General features: G+C 36.9%; 1 protein-coding gene across 1 annotated transcript; it reads right to left on the bottom strand.

Moving 5' to 3' along the window:
- Window positions 1–19,041: 19,041 nt before the first annotated feature.
- LOC134271250 (protein ZNRD2-like) lies at window positions 19,042–20,619 on the bottom strand. The gene is made up of 3 exons (XM_062753482.1): window positions 20,441–20,619; window positions 19,980–20,035; window positions 19,042–19,393 (listed from the first exon to the last, which is right to left on the bottom strand). Exons 1-3 carry the CDS (start codon window positions 20,597–20,599, stop codon window positions 19,123–19,125), a joined length of 486 nt encoding a protein of 161 aa, XP_062609466.1. The 5' UTR covers window positions 20,600–20,619; the 3' UTR covers window positions 19,042–19,122.
- Between the last annotated feature and the right edge of the window lie 833 nt (window positions 20,620–21,452).

The following is a 21,452-nucleotide window of genomic DNA, read 5'->3' as shown; positions in this document are numbered from 1 at the left end:
TCATTGAATACAGGAATTATTGAGAAAAAAAAATGAATGAAATGAAAGCTGAAATATAATTTTACTATCTGCTTAAATAAATTTTTTACTCTAATTAATGAGCTCTAATTAGCTAAGAAACAGGAAGTTAACTGATTTTTAAGGAATTGATTAGCAAAAAAAGTGAGAATCTTAATTCTAAAACAAAGTCAAAGACTGGAAAAAATGGTGTCAAAAGAGACTTCAATATTATACACACTGGAGCTTTGAAAACACTGATCACTGATGAATGGCTGGTGATCGATTAAGACAAGGGGTTCTTTAGCAGTAGGGGTGATGAGGCTTTTTCCATCAGTCGATCATCAAAGAATGGAGTTTCTCTTAGAAAAACAGACAGCTCTAAAATAAATAAACATCAGAAAAAAAATTACAATATTTAAAAATTTGCACCACATACAATAGCATATTCTTAGAAAAAGTTTGAAAAGTTAGAAAAAGTCTACAAGTAAACAGTTAAATTATAATTACTGTAGGAAGTACCTTTTTCCGCGTGGTATTAATTTACGCTTTGTACTCACAAATTTGCACAAAATCGCAAATTTTCCGCAAAAATTTTTCCAAGCGTACTTAATAAAAATGTAAGGCATATAGTGACAGAAAAGACTGCTAAATTGTGGAACAATATGCATTTAATTAAAGAACACTCAAATAAGTTTCCAGAAAACTATGAGGTAAAATGTGGGTGCAGTTTTCTGTGGGAATAAACTATGTAAGAAAGACGCACACCTAAATGTACGAAGCAAAGGAAAGGAAGCTACCTGCCCAGGGCATGAAGACTGCACTGCAACCATCCCTCCGAAGACCACCATTGGAGACGAGAAGAGATGGGCCGCTAATTGTGTTAATGAGTTACAAAGTGATGACCATCAACTAGTCATGTAAGAGTACATACATGTGTAATATCTAAAAAATATATAATTTTGACTTTAGGACCCATTTCACCAGTCATGGAGACAGCGAGACAGAACCGCTGCATCTGGTGCATCTGAAAAACAAGGACATGTGGTAGATTTAAAACATTTTACGTCACTTCTTTGAATCTCAAAGAAAACAGACTAGCGGGAGACACATGTTTCCGGGAAGAACCAAGGCCACGATAAGAGAATCCATATCCACTTACTTTTGATGAAGCGTGCTATGTCTACTGCGGTTGGTTCCCTAATAAACTGCTACCAGGAACAGTGCGGAAAGTCCTGTCAACTTTATTTCTTTTTCCTGTTGTGGACTGAAAGCAATAAGTGGAACCTAGTGACTTTAAATTAAACATGACGGAAAAATACAAATGTTTGTTAAAATACTCTATAAATTTGACTTTAGGACAAAGTAATCTTGATAGAATAAAATATCATACTTGTACACAAAAATCTGAATCTGTAAATAAGGCATATATAGTACCTAGTTATAGGCCCGTGACTTCACTGACATGATATATAGTACCTAGCTATAGGCCCGTGACTTCACTGACATGCCATATAGTACCTAGCTATAGGCCCGTGACTTCACTGACATGCTATATAGTACCTAGCTATAGGCCCGTGACTTCACCGACATCCTATATAGAACCTAGTTATAGGCCCGTGACTTCACCGACATGCTATATAGTACCTAGTAATAGGCCCGTGACTTCACCGACATGCTATTGTTACCTAGTTATAGGCCCGTGACTTCACCGACATGCTATATAGTACCTAGTAATAGGCCCGTGACTTCACCGACATGCTATACTCAACAAAAAAAGAAACGCATATTCAGATTAAACATGATAATCTATGTTTTCAGTTTAATCCTTATTTTTTTAAAAGTGATTTTAGAGGATTTTAATAAAAATTAAACATATCCTGTGTTGTGAGTAGTAAAGTGAAGTTTTTGTCATTGTCGACGCCTCCAAATTCAAGGGGCATAACCCCTTAACCAATCCATATATCCTTGCAACGTCCAAGCGATGGTGAATTTCCAATGTACGGATATCATGCACGAATACCAGCTCCTTTCAGTCTCTTGGGAACAATTTATGCACATTTACGCTGATTTTTTCATTCAGCGATTGTAGCAGCAGTTTTTACAGAAAGTTATGAATCGCGTGAGGTGGTGAAAGGGGGGGGGTCTGACGGTCCTGCCTGGGTGTGGTTACCTGCGGACGGCCAATTCATGGTCTTCCGACATTAATTTAACGGTTGCAAAGCCCATTGATGTATTCCAAATGCAGTTGTAACTTTCTGTTGCGTAGCTCCATTTAGTATCATCGTTAGCCTGGTTGTGTTCATCTTTGTTTCGGCGTGGCATTGCAGCATCAACACTTCAATCAAATCTTAAATATGGGTTTAATAGGAGTGTTAATAGTTTCTCTAAATCCAAAATATCAACGAAAATAGACATCCGATTTAGAAGAAATCTTGAAAAACACTACTTTTATAAACACGTTTAATCAAGGGAGATAATTTAACACTTTGGTTTTAAAACCCCATGTTGTGCTTTCAAAGGGTCACAGGTATCCAATGATATACAAGATAGTTGTTCCATGTATAATTTAAAAATTTCTTTTACAAGTAAAACAATATGCGTTTCTTTTTTTGTTGAGTATATATAGTACCTAGTAATAGGCCCGTGACTTCACCGACATGCTATATAGTACCTAGTAATAGGCCCGTGACTTCACCGACATGCTATATAGTACCTAGTTATAGGCCCGTGACTTCACCGACATGCTATATAGTACCTAGTTATAGGCCCGTGACTTCACCGACATGCTATATAGTACCTAGTTATAGGCCCGTGACTTCACCGACATCCTATATAGTACCTAGTAATAGGCCCGTGACTTCACCGACATCCTATATAGTACCTAGTTATAGGCCCGTGACTTCACCGACATCCTATATAGAACCTAGTTATAGGCCGGTGACTTCACCGACATGCTATATAGTACCTAGCTATAGGCCCGTGACTTCGCCGACATCCTATATAGTACCTAGCTATAGGCCCGTGACTTCACCGACATGCTATATAGTACCTAGTTATAGGCCCGTGACTTCACCGACATCCTATATAGAACCTAGTTATAGGCCCGTGACTTCACCGACATGCTATATAGTACCTAGTAATAGGCCCGTGACTTCACTGACAAGCTATATAGTACCTAACTATAGGCCCGTGACTTCACTGACATGCTATATAGTACCTAGCTATAGGCCCGTGACTTCACTGACATGCTATAAAGTACCTAGTTATAGGCCCGTGACTTCGCCGACATCCTATATAGAACCTAGTTATAGGCCCGTGACTTCACTGACATGCTATAAAGTACCTAGTTATAGGCCCGTGACTTCACTGACATGCTATATAGTACCTAGCTATAGGCCCGTGACTTCACTGACATGCTATAAAGTACCTAGTTATAGGCCCGTGACTTCGCCGACATGCTATATAGTACCTAGCTATAGGCCCGTGACTTCACTGACATGCTATATAGTACCTAGCTATAGGCCCGTGACTTCGCCGACATGCTATATAGTACCTAGCTATAGGCCCGTGACTTCACCGACATGCTATATAATACCTAGCTATAGGCCCGTGACTTCTTCGACATCCTACATAGTACCTAGTTATAGGCCCGTGACTTCACTGACATGCTATAAAGTACCTAGTTATAGGCCCATGACTTCGCCGACATCCTATATAAAACCTAGTTATAGGCCCGTGACTTCACCGACATGCTATAAAGTACCTAGCTATTGGCCCATGACTTCGCCGACATCCTACATACATGTAGTACCTAGTTATAGGCCCGTGACTTCACCGACATCCTACATAGTACCTATTTATAGGCCCGTGACTTCGCCGACATCCTACATAGTACCTAGTTATAGGCCCGTGACTTCGCCGACATCCTACATACATGTAGTACCTAGTTATAGGCCCGTGACTTCACCGACATCCTACATAGTACCTATTTATAGGCCCGTGACTTCACCGACATCCTACATAGTACCTAGTTATAGGCCCGTTACTTCACCGACATGCCATAAAGTACCTAGTTATAGGCCCGTGACTTCGCCGACATCCTATATAGTACCTAGTTATAGGCCCGTGACTTCACCGACATCCTACATAGTACCTAGTTATAGGCCCTTGACTTCACCGACATGCTATAAAGTACCTAGTTATAGGCCCGTGACTTCGCCGACATCCTACATACATGTAGTACCTAGTTATAGGCCCGTGACTTCACCGACATCCTACATAGTACCTAGTTATAGGCCCGTGACTTCACCGACATGCTATATAGTACCTAGTTATAGGCCCATGACTTCACCAACCTCCTATATAGTACCTAGTTATAGGCCCGTGACTACACCAACATGCTATATAGTACTGAGAATATCGAGGCCCTTGACTTCACCGACATGCTATAGTACCTAGTTATGGGCCCGTGCCTTCGCCAATATCCTATATAGTATTGAGTATGAGACCTTTGACGTCACTGACATCCTATATAGCACTGATTATAAAATATCCCCATTTTCAAAAGTGAGTTATCTCCCCTCAAAATTGGAACTCTTCTACACTAGCCTAACTTCCGCGGACTACACATTACGATAATCCAACAAAATAGTGATCAACTTACACGCTGTATTTAAAAATTTTAAAAGAAGGAAACGCTTTGCATTTTTTTTAGATAATGAATTATTTTATAAAAGGTCTGTTAGCCCCCCCCCCCCTTTCTAGAAAGCTATACGAATTAGCCAGACACGAAGCATCGTCTTTAAAAGTGGGAGGGGGGGGGGGGTAGCCAAAGAAATATTTTTTTCTTACCTTGAAAAGTTGACAAGCAAAGAAAAACCTTGCCCAAAGTTGAAAAAGCTACTTATTTCAGTACCAGTTCCTTGGCATACAATACTACATTTCTCTTATATAACTTTACTATAACTTTACCGTAGTATTAACTGTGTGTGTGTGTGGGGGGGGGGGGGGGGGGGGGGGGGTGGGCAACCTGTCTATCAATGAACATTTTCAATAGAAAAGGTAATATTGGGAAAAAAGTGGGGGTGGGGCTAAGCTCCTTGACCCCCCCCCCCCCCGTGCGTACAGGTACATAGAACGAATAATTATGTAAATGGGTTGAACAGTTGAATATGCACCATAGTTGTGAAAATTGAAAATTATTAGAATTACTATAATTGTGATTTCAATAAAATTACGGTACATATAATTTAACACAGATGTACATGTATGTCAGTTACAGGGTTACATGAGTCTCTCTCTCTCTCTCTCTCATATTGTTTTTTACACACTTTGCAAAAAAGAATAACTTATAAAAAAAAATTACATGTACTTACACTGAAAGGATTTTTAAAAAATAAATAACAGTTGAGAAAAGAATGTTTTCCGTTAATTAACGAGAAATACGCTAGGAAATTATTGTATCAATTTCGTGGTCCTGCTCTCAATTCTCTGATCTAAAACAAAATGTGTATTTTACTCGGGAATATACATGTACATATGCTTAGATCCTACACTAAAACTTTGATTAAATGCAGTTCAGACTTTATACGACATATGTAACACGAATTCAGGTCAATGCTATTTCAATTAGTCTTTCTTCGTTACACGAGGACATGAGATTAAATTATTCATTTAGAATTCTATTCAAAGTTTTAATACTACATATGGTGAATCAGTTATTTTACAAATAAAAAATTCTAGAAACACTGTTAATTCAAATGAAATAGGCCTTTAATTGTCACCAAACGTGTTCTTGTAAAAGTAAAAGTTCTATGTTATGACATACAATCGAGCAAAAACGCAGTTTCTTGGTATCGGTCGCGGAAGACGAAGTACTGCTGTATATGCAGCAATTTCAGAGGTAAAACTGTAGGTGGACATGTCATCAGTCTTCAAAAAATTCCTAGAGATACAAAGAAAATATGGCTGCAGCAGGCTAGATTAATTCTTAAAAACAGAGACGTATAATAGAAAAAAAAACTTTATAACTAAAAATTTGTTCCGCACATTTTGTAAATAATGATGATCCGTCTGCAGAATATCCACTACCGAAAATTAGCTTATTAGCTTTTTTTTTAATTGGCCTATTCGAATACGTATCAGCATTTTATCAGTAATTTGTTTCTTTCTTTTTTTTTTGTAAGGGGGGGGGGGGCTCACACAGCACCTTATTATAGTACTACACAGATTAATACAAATCCAGAAAGAGACTATGAGTGGGCAATTTAAAAAAAATACGAATCAGTTAAGATTTCTTTTTATTCGCAAGCACAATAACATTTTTCCATATGACAGATGCATTACACCATAAACATGTTTACATCAAGAACGTCCGCGGAAGTGACTTTATTTATAGCGCATGCGTATTAAACACAGTAAAAGAGTTCCCTTCAGGGGAAATAACTCACCTTTTGAAAATGGGGAATAAGGTCAGAATTTATCAAAACCCTGTACAGAACTGAGTCTTAGGAAATAGACTGCTGACGCTCACCATGAATATTTTCAGTTCCTAGTTCACCTGCTGGCCCTCTTTATTTTATCTGCCCCACCATGATCCATATGGCTGGGGGTGATGTCTGTCCTCTCTGTCCTCTGTATTTTCATAATTATATCCTTCTGCTGCAGTTGGCATTTAGCTCAGTTTAAAGTTAATTTTCAAAGAAATTACACCAGATATTTGTATAAAACTTCAGAATTATGCTGATAGATATTGATGAGCGCTTTGCAACTGCATCTAAATTTTTGACTTTGACCTTTTTTTAAAATTACTTTGGCATTGACCTCACTTTTCTTAAACTAGAGTTTTAGCTTGATGAGTTTTAAATATACCATTCAAGATAATGTAATCAAGCTTCTTATGTTGATCCAAGGTCAAAAGGTCAAAAATGTTGGAATCCAAAGAAAGGTCATGTCACAAAGAATATATTTGTGAAATATGAAAGTCCTAGTATCTACCATTCAAAAGTTATGGCCAAAGTAAAAGTTGGGAATTTTTGTATAGAAGTGGGGCAAACTCCAAAGTCAAGTTCAAAAAGTCAAATTTGATGGTACCCAAAGAAAGGCCTTATGTAAGTCATAGGTCAACTAAATCAAATGTTATTGGGGTGGGGGTAATTAAGCCACTTAATAAGCTTATGTTAACAATTCACTGACAGGTGTCAATTTGAATTTCTTTTACAGACAAATTTATTTATTCCAGATAATTTCCCTTAAATCATGCCTTGATGAAGGGGGCCAAATTTCTTAGTTCAGCTGTTGGTGTTTGAAAACTGAAATACCAACAGAAGAGGCAGAGAAAAGGTGTCAACTGACAAAGAAAAACATATATACATGTAATTATGAAGAAGGCCAGAAGAAAACAAAACTATAGCTATTGAAATGAATATATGTATTGCATGCTGATATTAGGGTGTTACTAAAACGCGGAACGGAAAACGGAACGGAAAGCGGAACGTAACGGAAACGGAAAATATTTTAAATCATTTAAAATAAATAAATTTTCTCAGAAACGATGTATGTTATACATATTAAATCACTCCTTTATAAATACAAATTGATTTAGTCATGTTAAGTCTCTTAAGAAAACTGCTGACATAGTAGTGACGTAGCATCGCTTTTGAAAAGGGGGGGGGGGGCAGAGAAAAAAGTCGAACTTGACACGCGAAAAAAGACAATTGATGATAAATTCCAACTCCAATTTCTATCAGTTCTTTTTTTTTTTACACAAACTTACTACATTCATTTAACAGACAGAAAGTGTTGGGGGTTTCAATGAACATTTCTATAGTAAAAAGGTTATATTTGGTAAACAGTTGAGGGGGGGGGGCAATATTTGGTATCTAAATGAATAATGGTTATTGTTAAAAAAAAAAAAAAAAAGTAAAAAAAAAATCTTAAGATTACTATTAGAGCACCCCTTTCCGGCAAGCATGTACATCAGTCATATGCGTCCCCTATAATTGTTAGTTTTTAGTTTTCGGATAAACACTTCGACTGTAAAACTGGTTGTTAAATTTTATACAAAATAAATTCGCTTCCTGTCAATTAAATTCTTGGATAGATAGAGTTGTAAATCTTAACTGTAGTAAAATTAATGTGTCATCTTTACATTCAATGAAGTTAAAGTGTGAATTTTTGGAAGGGGGGTATGATCCCGACCGTAAAACATTTAGAGTTTGTTTTTCCCCTCAGGTCTGAAAAGTTGCCATTAAAGGGAAAAATAAACATCCTATTTAATTCCTTTGCAAGAAATGTTTTCTTATACTTCAGCTTTAAATTCAAATTTGCATATTATGCCACTCATGGATTTATAGGGGATCTGGACCCCTCTCCTTTTTGTGACCAAATTATAAATAAGATTTAATTAATACGTGTATTTATTATCAATTTCTTGTGTGACTGAGGGCACCTACTCCGACCTCAGCTGCCCCCCCCCCCCTTTTTCAAGATTCCTGGGTTTGCCAATGCATGCATAATCGGAATGTCAAAACTAGTTCTTTTTTCTTTTTTCTTTACTGATACAGGTATAATATAGTAAAACCGTTCTATACTAAACAGAGTACGCTAGTACGTTAGACTATTTTAGAGTACGCTAGTAATATTTTATAATTTAATGCAATTAAACTACTCTTTGTATGTTTTTCTACTTTAGTTTAACATAATGAATATATATATTTTTTAAAAATTGTATGTTTTATTTATTTTAGGAGTTATTTCAATTTTTGATTTCAGGTTACGGTTGATCGTTTGATCCCGATCTAATTTAACTTAAACAAGTTGAAATGTCTGAATGTACAATATTTTCAGTTAATTTAATATTTGATAAAATTAAAATGTAAGTACTCGTATTTAGTGAGTAAGTCTGAAAAATTAACAAAATAGTAATCGAGATTGGGGTATTAGTTATAGGTATACCGTAATCTTTAACTGTTTAATGAGTTGAATTATAAATGTTATTTTCTTGTCAAAATATCGCTGAGAACAAATACTAGTATTTGAAACAAATATTGCAATATAAGTTTATAATAATGTTAAATCAAGTTGTACATACATAAACAAACAATTTACTTCGACCCCGCAAGAGGAAAAATCCTTAATATGGCTTTTCAGGCTATGTAATAAGTATACACACTCTTCTGATGGGTTAATGATCATTGCTGATCACAGGCACCTGACGTTACTTATTTTTCTTTTAATAAAAAAAATATACACATACCGAATAATAAACAAGGTACCCATCGAAACCCGCCATCTTGGATTTTCGAAGTAGGTCATCACTTGTATTTTCGTCTGAAACTCCGTCAAATAAATTCCCTGCAACCATATTCTTTCTGTAACCAGTCTTTCGAGGTCTAAACTTACGGACACTGCAGCCAGGAAGGCGCATTACACTTGCAAATATTGAAAATCCCTCGTCAAACTCGACCTACTGCTTCAACATTCCGAGAAATCGCCAAAAGGGGGCCGGAAGTTTACATACGACTTGAAATTCTTAGGGAAAGCCCTTTTTTGATTGGTCAATATATTTGTGCGATTTATTTTTAAAAATAACCGGCGAAAGTTAGTACTTATTCCAAAAACAATATTTCAGACAATAATACAACGTAATAATTATACGTGTAAGAACATTCTTTTTATTTCTCTCAAAATAATTTCGATATATCTTGATTAATAAAGCGATTATATTTGGTAAATGTCGAAGATCGGCCTGATCATGCTAGCTGATCAATGAACATTTTCGAGACAAATTGAGTTGGTTGTAAGGCCCTACTTACATGCACTAAATATAATTAATAACACTGTCATTATTGATGCCCTGATTGAGCTCTATCCGTGCAGAAGATTGACTTTATAAGTATGTACGCACGTGTGTGAGAGGGGGGGGGGGTCCACACTAAAATTATCCCAGGGAATGTTGAGATCTGCAATTTTATGTATTGCAATAAAGTATGACATGGCGACATTTTTATTTTTTTTCTTGGTGACAGATTATACATATACATGTCGCATAGGCTTATATTTGATTTCATTACATATCCTTTTTTCAGTGTGATCCTTCTCCTTTTTCAATTAAGCATATGCCATGTATATATGTATACATATATATAACTGGATGGTTTGCAGTCTATTGTTTTTTGAAAACGATTCAATTAACTCTAGATGATTTGTTATTGATTTTTTTTAAGCACCCCCCCCCTCTCTTTTATTCAAAATTGTTTCGAACGCAACGACCTGTATAGATTAATATAGTATATTTTACAGGTATATTTATAAGAAGTGTTTTATTTTTCCCATTTTGCATTTTTTTCATTTCTATAATCGAAATATTCATTAAAATTTCAAAGTAATTATGACACCCCGCTTTAGATCCACCACAAAACTGACAAATACGGAATTCCCATTAGCATATTGATGTAAACTTCCGGCCCCCTTTTGGCGATTTCTCGGAATGTTGAAGCAGTAGGTCGAGTTTGACGAGGGATTTTCAATATTTGCAAGTGTAATGTGCCTTCCTGGCTGCAGTGTCCGTAAGTTTAGACCTCGAAAGACTGGCTACAGAAAGAATATGGTTGCAGGGAATTTATTTGACGGAGTTTCAGACGAAAATACAAGTGATGACCTACTTCGAAAATCCAAGATGGCGGGTTTCGATGGGTACCTTGTTTATTATTCGGTATGTGTATATTTTTTTTATTAAAAGAAAAATAAGTAACGTCAGGTGCCTGTGTTGCTGATGGACAAAAAGTACACAAACCCTAGGTGATACATAGACCCTTGGTGATACACAGACCCTATGTGATACACAGACCCAAAGTGATACATAGACCCAAGGTGATGCATAGATACTAGTTGTTCCATAGACACTAGGTGATACATAGATCCTAGGTGTTCCATAGACCCTAGTGATACATAGACCCTAGGAGAAAACCCTGGGTGGTACACAGATCCTTGGTGACACACAAAGCATTGTGATACACAGACCCTAGGTGATACACACAGACCCTAGGTGATACATAGACCCATTGTGATACATAGACCCTCGGTGATACACAGACCCTCGGTGATACTATAGACCCAAGGTGATACATAGACTCTAGGTGATACATAGACCCTTAGTGATACACAGACCCTCGGTGATACATACACCCTAGGTGATACATACACCCTAGGTGATAGATAGACCATAGGTGATACATACACCCTAGGTGATACATAGACCCTCGGTGATACACAGACCCATGGTGATACACAGACCCTCGGTGATACATAGACGTACCCTTGGCAATACAGAGACCCTGGGTGATACATAGACCCCTTGGTGACAAATAGACCCTAGGTGATACAAACAAGCACTTGGTGATAAACATAACCTTTGTGATACAGTCCCTTGGTGATACATACACCGTTGGTAAAACACAGGGCATTAGTAATATACATACTTTTTATGATACATAGACCCTTGATGACAAAGACCCTGCGTGATACATAGAGTCATAGACCCTTGTTGATACCGAGACCCTTGACAACGACCCTCTGCGATGCACATACTCTTGGTTATATTAAAAATCAAACCCTTGCAAATACAGACTCTTTCTGATACACCATTGTTAATATAGTAAAAAGTGATCAATATACAGAGACTGGTAATAAGTAAGTAGACCCTGGTACGTGACAGGTAATACCTACCCTAGATATAAATATACAAACCTTGATGATTTGCAATAATACCGGTAATGACTCTAGTGATGGGTATATAGAGCCTGTAGAGTGGTATAGAGAACCCGGTCATGGTGAATAAAGACTCTGGTGATGCGTATATAGACCCTGGTGATGGGTAATACAGACCCTGGTGATGGGTATATAGATCCTGGTGATGGGTTATAGACCCTGGTGATGGGTATATAGACCCTGGTGATGGGTAATACAGACCCTGGTGATGGGTATATAGATCCTGGTGATGGGTTATAGACTCTGGTGATGGGTATATATATCTTGGTGATGGTTATATAGACTCTGGTGATGGGTAATACAGACCCTGGTGATGGGTATATTGACCCTGGTGAGGGGTAATACAGACCCTGGTGATGGGTAATAAAGACCCTGGTGATGGGTAAAACAGACCCTGGTGATGGGTAAATAGACCCTGGTGATGGGTAATACAGACCCTGGTGATGGGTAATACAGACCCTGGTGATGGGTAATACAAACCCTGGTGATGGGTAATACAGACCCTGGTGATGGGTATATAGACCCTGGTGATGGGTATATAGACCCTGGTGATGGGTAATACAGACCCAGGTGATGGGTAATACAGACCCTGGTGATGGGTATATAGACCCTGGTGATGGGAAATATATACCCTGGTGATGGGTAATACAGACCCTGGTGATGGGTATATAGATCCTGGTGATGGGTAATACAAACCCTGGCGATGGGTATATAGATCCTGGTGATGGGTATATAGACCCTGGTGATGAGTACTGTAAACCAACTATTATTGAGTCATCTTTTATTCGTAAGTTTAGAATCATTCCGCGACGATTTATTTTCGAGACCGAAAATACATTCTCTACAAATCCCTAGCAAAATTGTTCCCGGCGATTAATATTTGCGAATAAAAGGAAGTCGCGGAACTCGCAGATATTTCTCGCACGCGAATAAAATAGACCCTGGTGATGGGTATATAGACCTTGGTGATGGGCAATACAGACCATGGTGATGGGTATATAGACCCTGTTGATGGGTAAACAAACCCTGGTGATGGGTATACAAACTCTGGTGATGGGTATATATACCCTGGTGATGGGTATACAGACTCTGGTGATGGGTATACAAACCCTGGTGATGGGTAATACAAACCCTGGTGATGGGTAATACAAACTCTGGTGATGGGTATACAAACTCTGGTTATGGGTATACAGACCTTGGTGATGGGTATACAAACCCTGGTGATGGGTAAACAAACTCTGGTGATGGGTATACAGACCCAGGAGATAGGTATATAGACCCTGATGATGGGTAATACAGACCCTGGTGATGGGTATACAAACCCTGCTGATGGGTATGTAGACCATGGTGATGGGTATACAAACCTTGGTGATGGGTATACAAACCCTGGTGATAGATGATTTAGACCCTGGTTATGGGTATATAGACCCTGGTGATGGGTATGCAAACCCTGGTGATGGGTAATACATACGCTGGCCATGGGTATATACATCCTGGTGATGGGTATATAGACTCTTGTGATGGGTATACAAACCCTGGTGATGGGTATATAGACCCTGGTTATGGGTATACAAACCCTTGTGATGGGTAAACAAACCCTGGTGATTGATATTATAGACCCTGGTGATGGGTATATAGACCCTGGTGATGGGTAATACAGACCTTGGTGTTGGGTATACAGACCCTGGTAATGCATATTAGACCCTGGTGATGGGTATACAGACCCTGGTAATGCATATTAGACCCTGGTGATGGGTATACAAACCCTGGTGATGGGTATATAGACCCTGGTGATGAGTATATAAACCCTGGTGATGGGTATATAAACCCTGGTGATGGGTATACAATCCCTGGTGATAGATAATATAGACCCTGGTGATGGGCATATAGACCTTGGTGATTGGTATACAAACCCTGATGATGGGAAACAAACCCTTGTGATAGATTATTTAGACCCTGGTAATGGGTATATAGACCCTGGTGATGGGTATACAAACCCTGGTGATGGGTAAATAGATCCTGGTGATGGATTATAGACCCTGGTGATGGGTATATATATATCTTGGTGATGGTTATATAGACTCTGGTGATGGGTAATACAGACCCTGGTGATGTGTATATTGACCCTGGTGATGGGTAATACAGACCCTGGTCATGGGTAATACAGACCCTGGTGATGGGTAGATAGACCCTGGTGATTGGTAATAAAGACCCTGGTGATGGGTATATAGACCCTGCTGATGGATAATACAGATCCTGGTGATGGGTAATACAGACCCTGCTGATGGGTAATACAGACCCTGCTGATGGGTAATACAGACCCTGGTGATGAGTAATACAGACCCTGGTAATGGGTAATACAGAACCATTGTGATGGGTAAAACGGACCCTGGTGATGGGTATATAGACCCTGGTGATGGGTAATACAGACCCTGGTGATGGGTAATACAGACCCTGGTGATGGGTAATACAGACCCTGGTGATGGGTAATACAGACCCTAGTGATGGGTATATAGACCCTGGTGATGGGTAATACAGACTCTGGTGATGGGTAATACAGACCCTGGTGATGGGTATATAGACCCTGGTGATGGGTATAAAGACCCTGGTGATGGGTAATACATACCCTTGTGATGGGTATATAGACCCTGGTGATGGGTAATACAGACCCTGGTGATGGGTATTACAGACCCTGGTGATGGGTATATAGACCCTGTGATGGGTAATACAGACCCTGGTGATGGGTAATGCAGACCTTGGTGATGGGTATACAGACCCTGGTAATGCATATTAGACCATGGTGATGGGTATACAAACCCTGGTGATGGGTATATAGACCCTGGTGATGGGTATATAAACCCTGGTGATGGGTATACAGACCCTGGTGATGGGTAATATATACCCTGGTGATGGGTATATAGACTCTGGTGATCGGTAATACAGACCCCGGTGATTGGTATACAATCCCTGGTGATGGATAATATAGACCCTGGTGATGGGTATATAGACCTTGGTGATGGGTATATAGACCCTGGTGATTGGAAACAAACCCTTGTGATAGATAATTTAGTCCCTGGTGATGGGTATATAGTCCCTGGTGATGGGTATATAGACCCTGGTGATGGGTATACAAACCCTGGTGATGGGTATATAGATCTGGTGATGGGTTATAAACCCTGATGATGGGTATATATATCTTGGTGATGGTTATATAGACTCTGGTGATGGGTAATACAGACCTTGGTGATGGGTATATTGACCCTGGTGATGGGTAATACAGACCCTGGTGATGGGTAATACAGACCCTGGTGATGGTAAATAGACCCTGGTGATTGGTAATACAGACCCTGGTGATGGGTAATACAGACCCTGGTGATGGGTATACAAACCCTTGTGATGGGTAAACAAACCCTGGTGATTGATATTATAGACCCTGGTGATGGGTAATACAGACCTTGGTGATGGGTATACGGACCCTGGTAATGCATATTAGACCATGGTGATGGGTATACAAACCCTGGTGATGGGTATATAGACCCTGGTGATGGGTATATAAACCCTGGTGATGGGTATACAGACCCTGGTGATGGGTAATATATACCCTGGTGATGGGTATATAGACTCTGGTGATCGGTAATACAGACCCTGGTGATGGGTATATAGACCCCGGTGATGGGTATACAATCCCTGGTGATAGATAATATAGACCCTGGTGATGGGTATTTAGACCTTGGTGATGGGTATACAAACCCTGGTGATGGGAAACAAACCCTTCTGATAGATTATTTAGACCCTGGTAATGGGTATATAGACCCTGGTAATGGGTATATAGACCCTGGTGATGGGTATACAAACCCTGGTGATGGGTATACAGACCCTGCTGATGGGTAATATATGCCCTGGTGATGGGTATATAGATCCTGGTGATGGGTATATAGACTCTGGTGATGGGTAATACAGACCCTGTTGATGGGTATATAGACCCCGGTGATGGGTATACAATCCCTGGTGATAGATAATATAGACCCTGGTGATGGGTATATAGACCTTGGTGATGGGTATACAAACCCTGGTGATGGGAAACAAACCCTTTTGATAGATTATTTAGACCCTGGTGATGGGTATTTAGACCCTGGTGAAAGGTATATAGACCCTGGTGATGGGTATACATGTATAAACCCTGGTGATAGATAATATGGGCCCTGGTGATGGGTATATAGACCTTGGTGATGGGTATACAAACCCTGGCAATACATAAACAGAACCTGTCTATAACAAAAATAGTATGAATAAATAAATAAAACAAAAGATTAATAAATGAATAAATAACAAAATAAATAAAAAGATAATTAAAATAATAAATAAATAAATTAATTGACTAATTTTAAAAGAATAATTATAAAAAGGAATGAATATTATAAATAAATAAATAAATCATTTATTAGTAAATCAAACATTTACTTAATTATTAGAAATAATAAATAAACCATAATTAATTAATTAATAGAAGATTTAATTACTCATTAGAATAATACCATTAATTAATGAAAAAAAATGAATGTATTCATAAATAAACAAACAAATAATGAATATATCAGTTAAGTATCTTATTTATAATTATTACAATTAAAAAAATAAATGAATGACTAAAAGATTAAATGAACAAATAAAAACTAATTGCAAAGTTAATAGCAAACTTATTAATTCTTCTGCTTTTTAAATAAAATTTTATTGAATTATGCATAAATTTCTGCATCTGAGAATAGCAATACTAGTTTTCGTTATATATTCCGTGTGTTGCAAAAACGCGGAACGGAAAACGGAACGGAACGGAAAACGAAATAAATATTAAATCACTTATCATACACAATGTTTGTCATAAACAGTATATTTTAAACACATTCAATTCCCTATTATAAAATAAGTTTATTAAGTCATGTTCAGCCTCTTTTTTTATTGACAAACAAGTTAATGAAACAAGAATATTTATAAACAGTCTCGTTTAAAGTCATCATTTCGTACTTTCTATCGTCGATACAATGACCTTGTCAGCCAATACAATTTATCATTGAGTCAAATGCTGACTGACGTTTTTCATACTACTTGTTACTCCATTATTTATACACTGAATTGACGACGGAGTTTTCCGTTATTTCCCGGAAATAATGACAAGGAGCACACGGTGGGTGTGACCGGTCGGCAGGGGATGCTCACTCCTCCATGGCACCTTATACCACCTCTGATGTTTTGGAGGTCCTTGCACTGCTCCCATTTTGTATTGTTTTATAGACTTTCGATGTTGAAAACTGTTCGTTATCTCCATATCCTTCATTCACGAAAATTGCTGACATAGCAGTGACAAAGAATTGAAAATTACATGAAAGTTTGTGTGTGTGTGTGGGGGGGGGGGGAGAGAGAGAGAGAGAGAGAGAGAGAGAGAGAGAGAGAGTGGTGGGGTTATTTCTGGAAAGAATTTGACAAGCAAAAAAATACAAAGAGAGAGAGAGAGAGAGAGAGAGAGAGATGCTCCAATGTATATATTTTTTTGTACAGTTACTAACTACTTTTTAAATCAACAAGAGTGTGGAGAGATTTCAATAAATATTTCTATATTTTTAAAAGGTTTTGTTGGAAAAATGGGAGGGGGGGGGGCAAATATCAGATATCAAGACAATGTTAAAGAGAATTTCAATTATTTTTAAAAATCTATTTATGGACAATTTTTCCGGCAATCTCAGATAAACACCTCTAATGTGTAAAGTTCATTTGTTTTAATTTTTTTCAAAATAGAGCAGCTTCCTATATAATAAAATTTTTTGATAAAAGTTGAGAAACTTTTCTGTGTTAATAATGTAGCATCTTTACATTTAATGAAGTTTTTTTTGTATGTGGTACATGTGTGCGTGATTCAACTTTAAAAAAGGTGGATATGAATGAATGGTGAAACATTTGAAAGTTTATTTTCCCGCTCTTTGGAAAGGAACTTAAAAGTTTCAATTTTTTCTTTGTCTTTATTTTTTTAAATTAGCTGTTCAAGCTTTTTACATGAAACCTATGGTGTGACAAATTTCTGCCCCTTGTGTGCAAGTTAATTTTTTTTGATCAAATATGTCTTTAATGCAAGATAAATATGTTGACATGCAAGATAAAATATGTCAACATGCATTATCTGAATATAAATATGTTGACATACAAGAAAACTGCAATCAAATAAGAATTATAAAAAATTTTTATAATCTCACCAGGTACATGTGACATCCAACATGCTAGATGCTACTTATTTATGTTAACATGCAACTTATTTATGTTGACATGCAACTTCTTATGTTGACAAAGTCAACATTAATTTAATGTTTACATTATTTATGTCGACATGCAACTTAATTATTTGACATGCTGATAAATATGTCTCCATGCAACTATTTATGTCCAAAAACTTAATGTCTCCATGCAACATTATTTATGTCTCCATGCATTATTTATTTGACATGCAAGATGAATATGTTGATATGCAAGATGTAATATGTTGACATGCAAGTTTGGTTATGGTAGACATGCAACTTATTTATGATGGCATGCTGTTTGTTTGAAAGAGGGTGCAGTTTATCAAAATCTGTGGTTGCATGAATGAGAGGCTTAACCTCTGAATCTATTCGTTTGCTCATCTGGACTTTCTACACAACTGACAAGGTAAAATTTTGTTTTAAATCTGATATAAAGCTGATGTTGGATGTAATGAAGATTTGCGAACTTTTGATTGATTAATCAAGGTAATTTGTATAATCCTTACAAAAAGTAATTCTTGATGTCAATATCAAAAGTTGAAAAGGAAACTTGAATAGAGAGATTCATGTGCTATTATTTGATTAAACATAATCTTTTAGTTCCACACTTTTTAGTTTGTACCAGGAATGCAAGAGACCAGAGGCCCGTTTTACAAAAGAACTTATGACTAAGACCAAAAACTTCATTTGTTTGTAAAATTTTGCTAAATTAATCATTCTCCTTGAAATGTTTTGTGTAAAAATATTTTACCACATTCCTTTTAAAAAGTTTAATATGATTTTTAATATAATGTTTAATTGAATTGCAATTTTTTTATATGATAAATTTACATTTAGCCAAATCGTGGTGTATTTATAGAATAATTTAGTTTGATGTAAATTTACACACGTATGAAAGCAAAACAAAAATTCATTGTTTAAAAAAAATTTCCCATAAATTTTTTGTTTATTCAAGACAACAAATTAGATTTTTAAAATTCATTTTATCATGAAGCATTTTGACAATATAAGTTACAAGTTTTCATTAAATACAATTTTTGAAAAATTGCATGTGTTCAATAATAATTTATCAATGTACAGACTTTAAACTCTGTAGTGCATCTGCACTAGCCTTAATAAGATTACACAACTGAATGCTATATTCCACTCCAGATGAATGTTTTAATTCCTCACTTGCCCATTTGATTTTATCACAAAGACTATCCACAGCAGAATTGCATGCAGAAATATGATGGGCCTTTAAACCCTGAGATCCGCCACTGATTTTTTGGAGGTGCTGTTCCCCCGCTTTGTACAGTTTTGGACCTAGAAGGTGTAATAAGGCGTAACAGGTTGTTTCCCTGTAAAAGGTACATTAACAAGGGCAGATTTTTGTGTAAGTTCATCTGATGCCTGGGCCATTCCTTGGAATCTTCCAGAGATCTGGCTGCTGTTGAGCTCACAACTGAAGAAAAAATTGCAGATAATGTAAAATCAGATGACTTCTTCTTTAACCTTTGAAGATTTAATGCATTGCTGGAAAATGTATATGGAACCATTTCCAAATCTTTGATTAGTAACTTTATATGTATATTTACAAAAAGATATTCAAAAGAATTCCTCAACTTTGGATTGTCTGCTGGGAAATGCATATGGAACCCTTAGTACCAAAGTCTTGATTAGTAGACATAACTTTGTATGTACATTTACAAAAGGAAATGGTAAGGTTTGTGCTAGATTTTCTTTTTTCAAATTTCTTCACATCATGGGAATGTGAGCCACATTTTTTGTATCTACAGTTTACTGTTTAGAATAAGTATTATCATGTGTTGATGCTTGTTTTTCTCAAATCTTAAAATAAATGTAAAACAGTTCGGTGTAGAACATGGGTTATATATACATGTGAATAAATTATATAGTTTATGATAAAAATTGTGTATTTTAAGTAATTCCCTGCAGGCTATACAGTACTTCTGCGCTTGTTTGTCTTCTAAGAGTATTGTCTAAAAACATATTGTGAATTTATTGGAACATGTAAAATTAAATTCCTAACTGGTAAGACCCATCCCAACCCTTCCATCCCTTCCCCTCCCCTCAATTTATTATTTTACAAAAAGCTTATAAAACAACTCATACAGGGAGACTTACAATGAATCCTTCCCAATTTTCTGTTTTGCCAATAACTTTCAAAGAAATAAGACTTAACTTTTAAATGATTCAGGTGATAATTCAATTTATCAATTTTATTAAAAATTTCACTGAAATTGGAGAATGAATTACAATTAATAACTTAATTCTCTGTCTGAAATGTTAAATATCTTACTGTTGGTGCAATGGTGGGTCAGTACACTTACATCACAGACTTCGCAGACATTCCCCAGCATTTTGTAGCCCTTCAGTATACTTACATCACAGACTTCGCAGACATTCCCCAGCATTTTGTAGCCCTTCAGCAGATAGTCTCCCATTAGTTTACTGATCTTATCTGACCTCTCACGTCTGGCCTCCAAGATTTTCATCTCGGCCTCTGAGGGAGGTTGCCATTGAAAATCCTCATCTGATGTCATAAAATATATAATTAATGAAATTAAATAGGATTTGTTTGACCATGATGATGGATATTTTTTCAAATGAATATGCTTCCTAGTTCCTATCTTTAGTAAGGAGTAAGGACTATGTATCTATTCAAATTTTGTGATTATAAACATGCATTCAAGAGAGAACTAAAATTTTATTCATATTTATACTGTTTACTTACATGTAGTCAAATACATTATACAGGTCCAGGAAAATCACTATATTTAGCTATATAGGTAAATTTACCTATATAGCTTTATTTACCTATAAAATATAGCTATATTTAGCTATTTTGGAATAAGTTTCTGTTTTATGAAAAGCAGACAAAAAGTCGCACTCAGGGCCTTTCACCAGTGAGGGATCTTTTTTGTGCCAGCACCTACTGCAACACGGGGCCTCCTGTTTATACGGTCTCATCCGAAGGACCGCGCGGTCTCCACGTCCCGCAGTGGGATTCGAACCCGCGACATAAGGATTGACTCTTACTTCGCGACTCTAGAGCAGACGCTCTAACCACTAACTTAGGTATGAAAATGGTGCCTAAAGTTGAAACTCGAATTTTCTCCAAATGAAGATGGTGTAATATTTCTTTTCACTACATATCCAGTTACAACTGGCAAGAACCTGTTTATATAACCAAGATTTAATTGAAATGGGTATTTATACAAATAATGTATATATTTGTTAGATATGACCACCTATTTTGAATACTCCCTTAATACTCCCCAATTTAATGAAAAAAGTATGAGAGCAAACATTTCTTTTAAGAAAAACCTGAGAGATATTAATTGAGATTACCCTGTCAGTCACATATTAGGCTTGATATTGGCAAAAGAATAATTT

Source organism: Saccostrea cucullata, unplaced genomic scaffold (assembly GCF_032062105.1).
Source record: "Saccostrea cucullata isolate Sc308-1 unplaced genomic scaffold, CSIRO_AGI_Scuc_v1 ctg8706, whole genome shotgun sequence".
NCBI lineage: Eukaryota > Metazoa > Mollusca > Bivalvia > Ostreida > Ostreidae > Saccostrea > Saccostrea cuccullata.
Note: the sequence above shows the minus strand (reverse complement) of the source record. Positions and strands in the feature narration are given on the sequence as shown.

What these genes read in the sequence shown, in the direction of transcription:
- LOC134271250 (XM_062753482.1), bottom strand. Translation starts at nt 20,599, where the DNA reads ATGACATCAGATGAGGATTTTCAATGGCAACCTCCCTCAGAGGCCGAG. An exon ending in ATGTCTGCGAAGTCTGTGAT is followed by an intron (nt 20,036 to 20,440) that starts GTAAGTATACTG and finishes ATATGTTTTTAG; the next exon opens with ACAATACTCTTAGAAGACAA. An exon ending in TGTATAGCCTGCAGGGAATT is followed by an intron (nt 19,394 to 19,979) that starts ACTTAAAATACA and finishes TACCTTTTACAG; the next exon opens with GGAAACAACCTGTTACGCCT.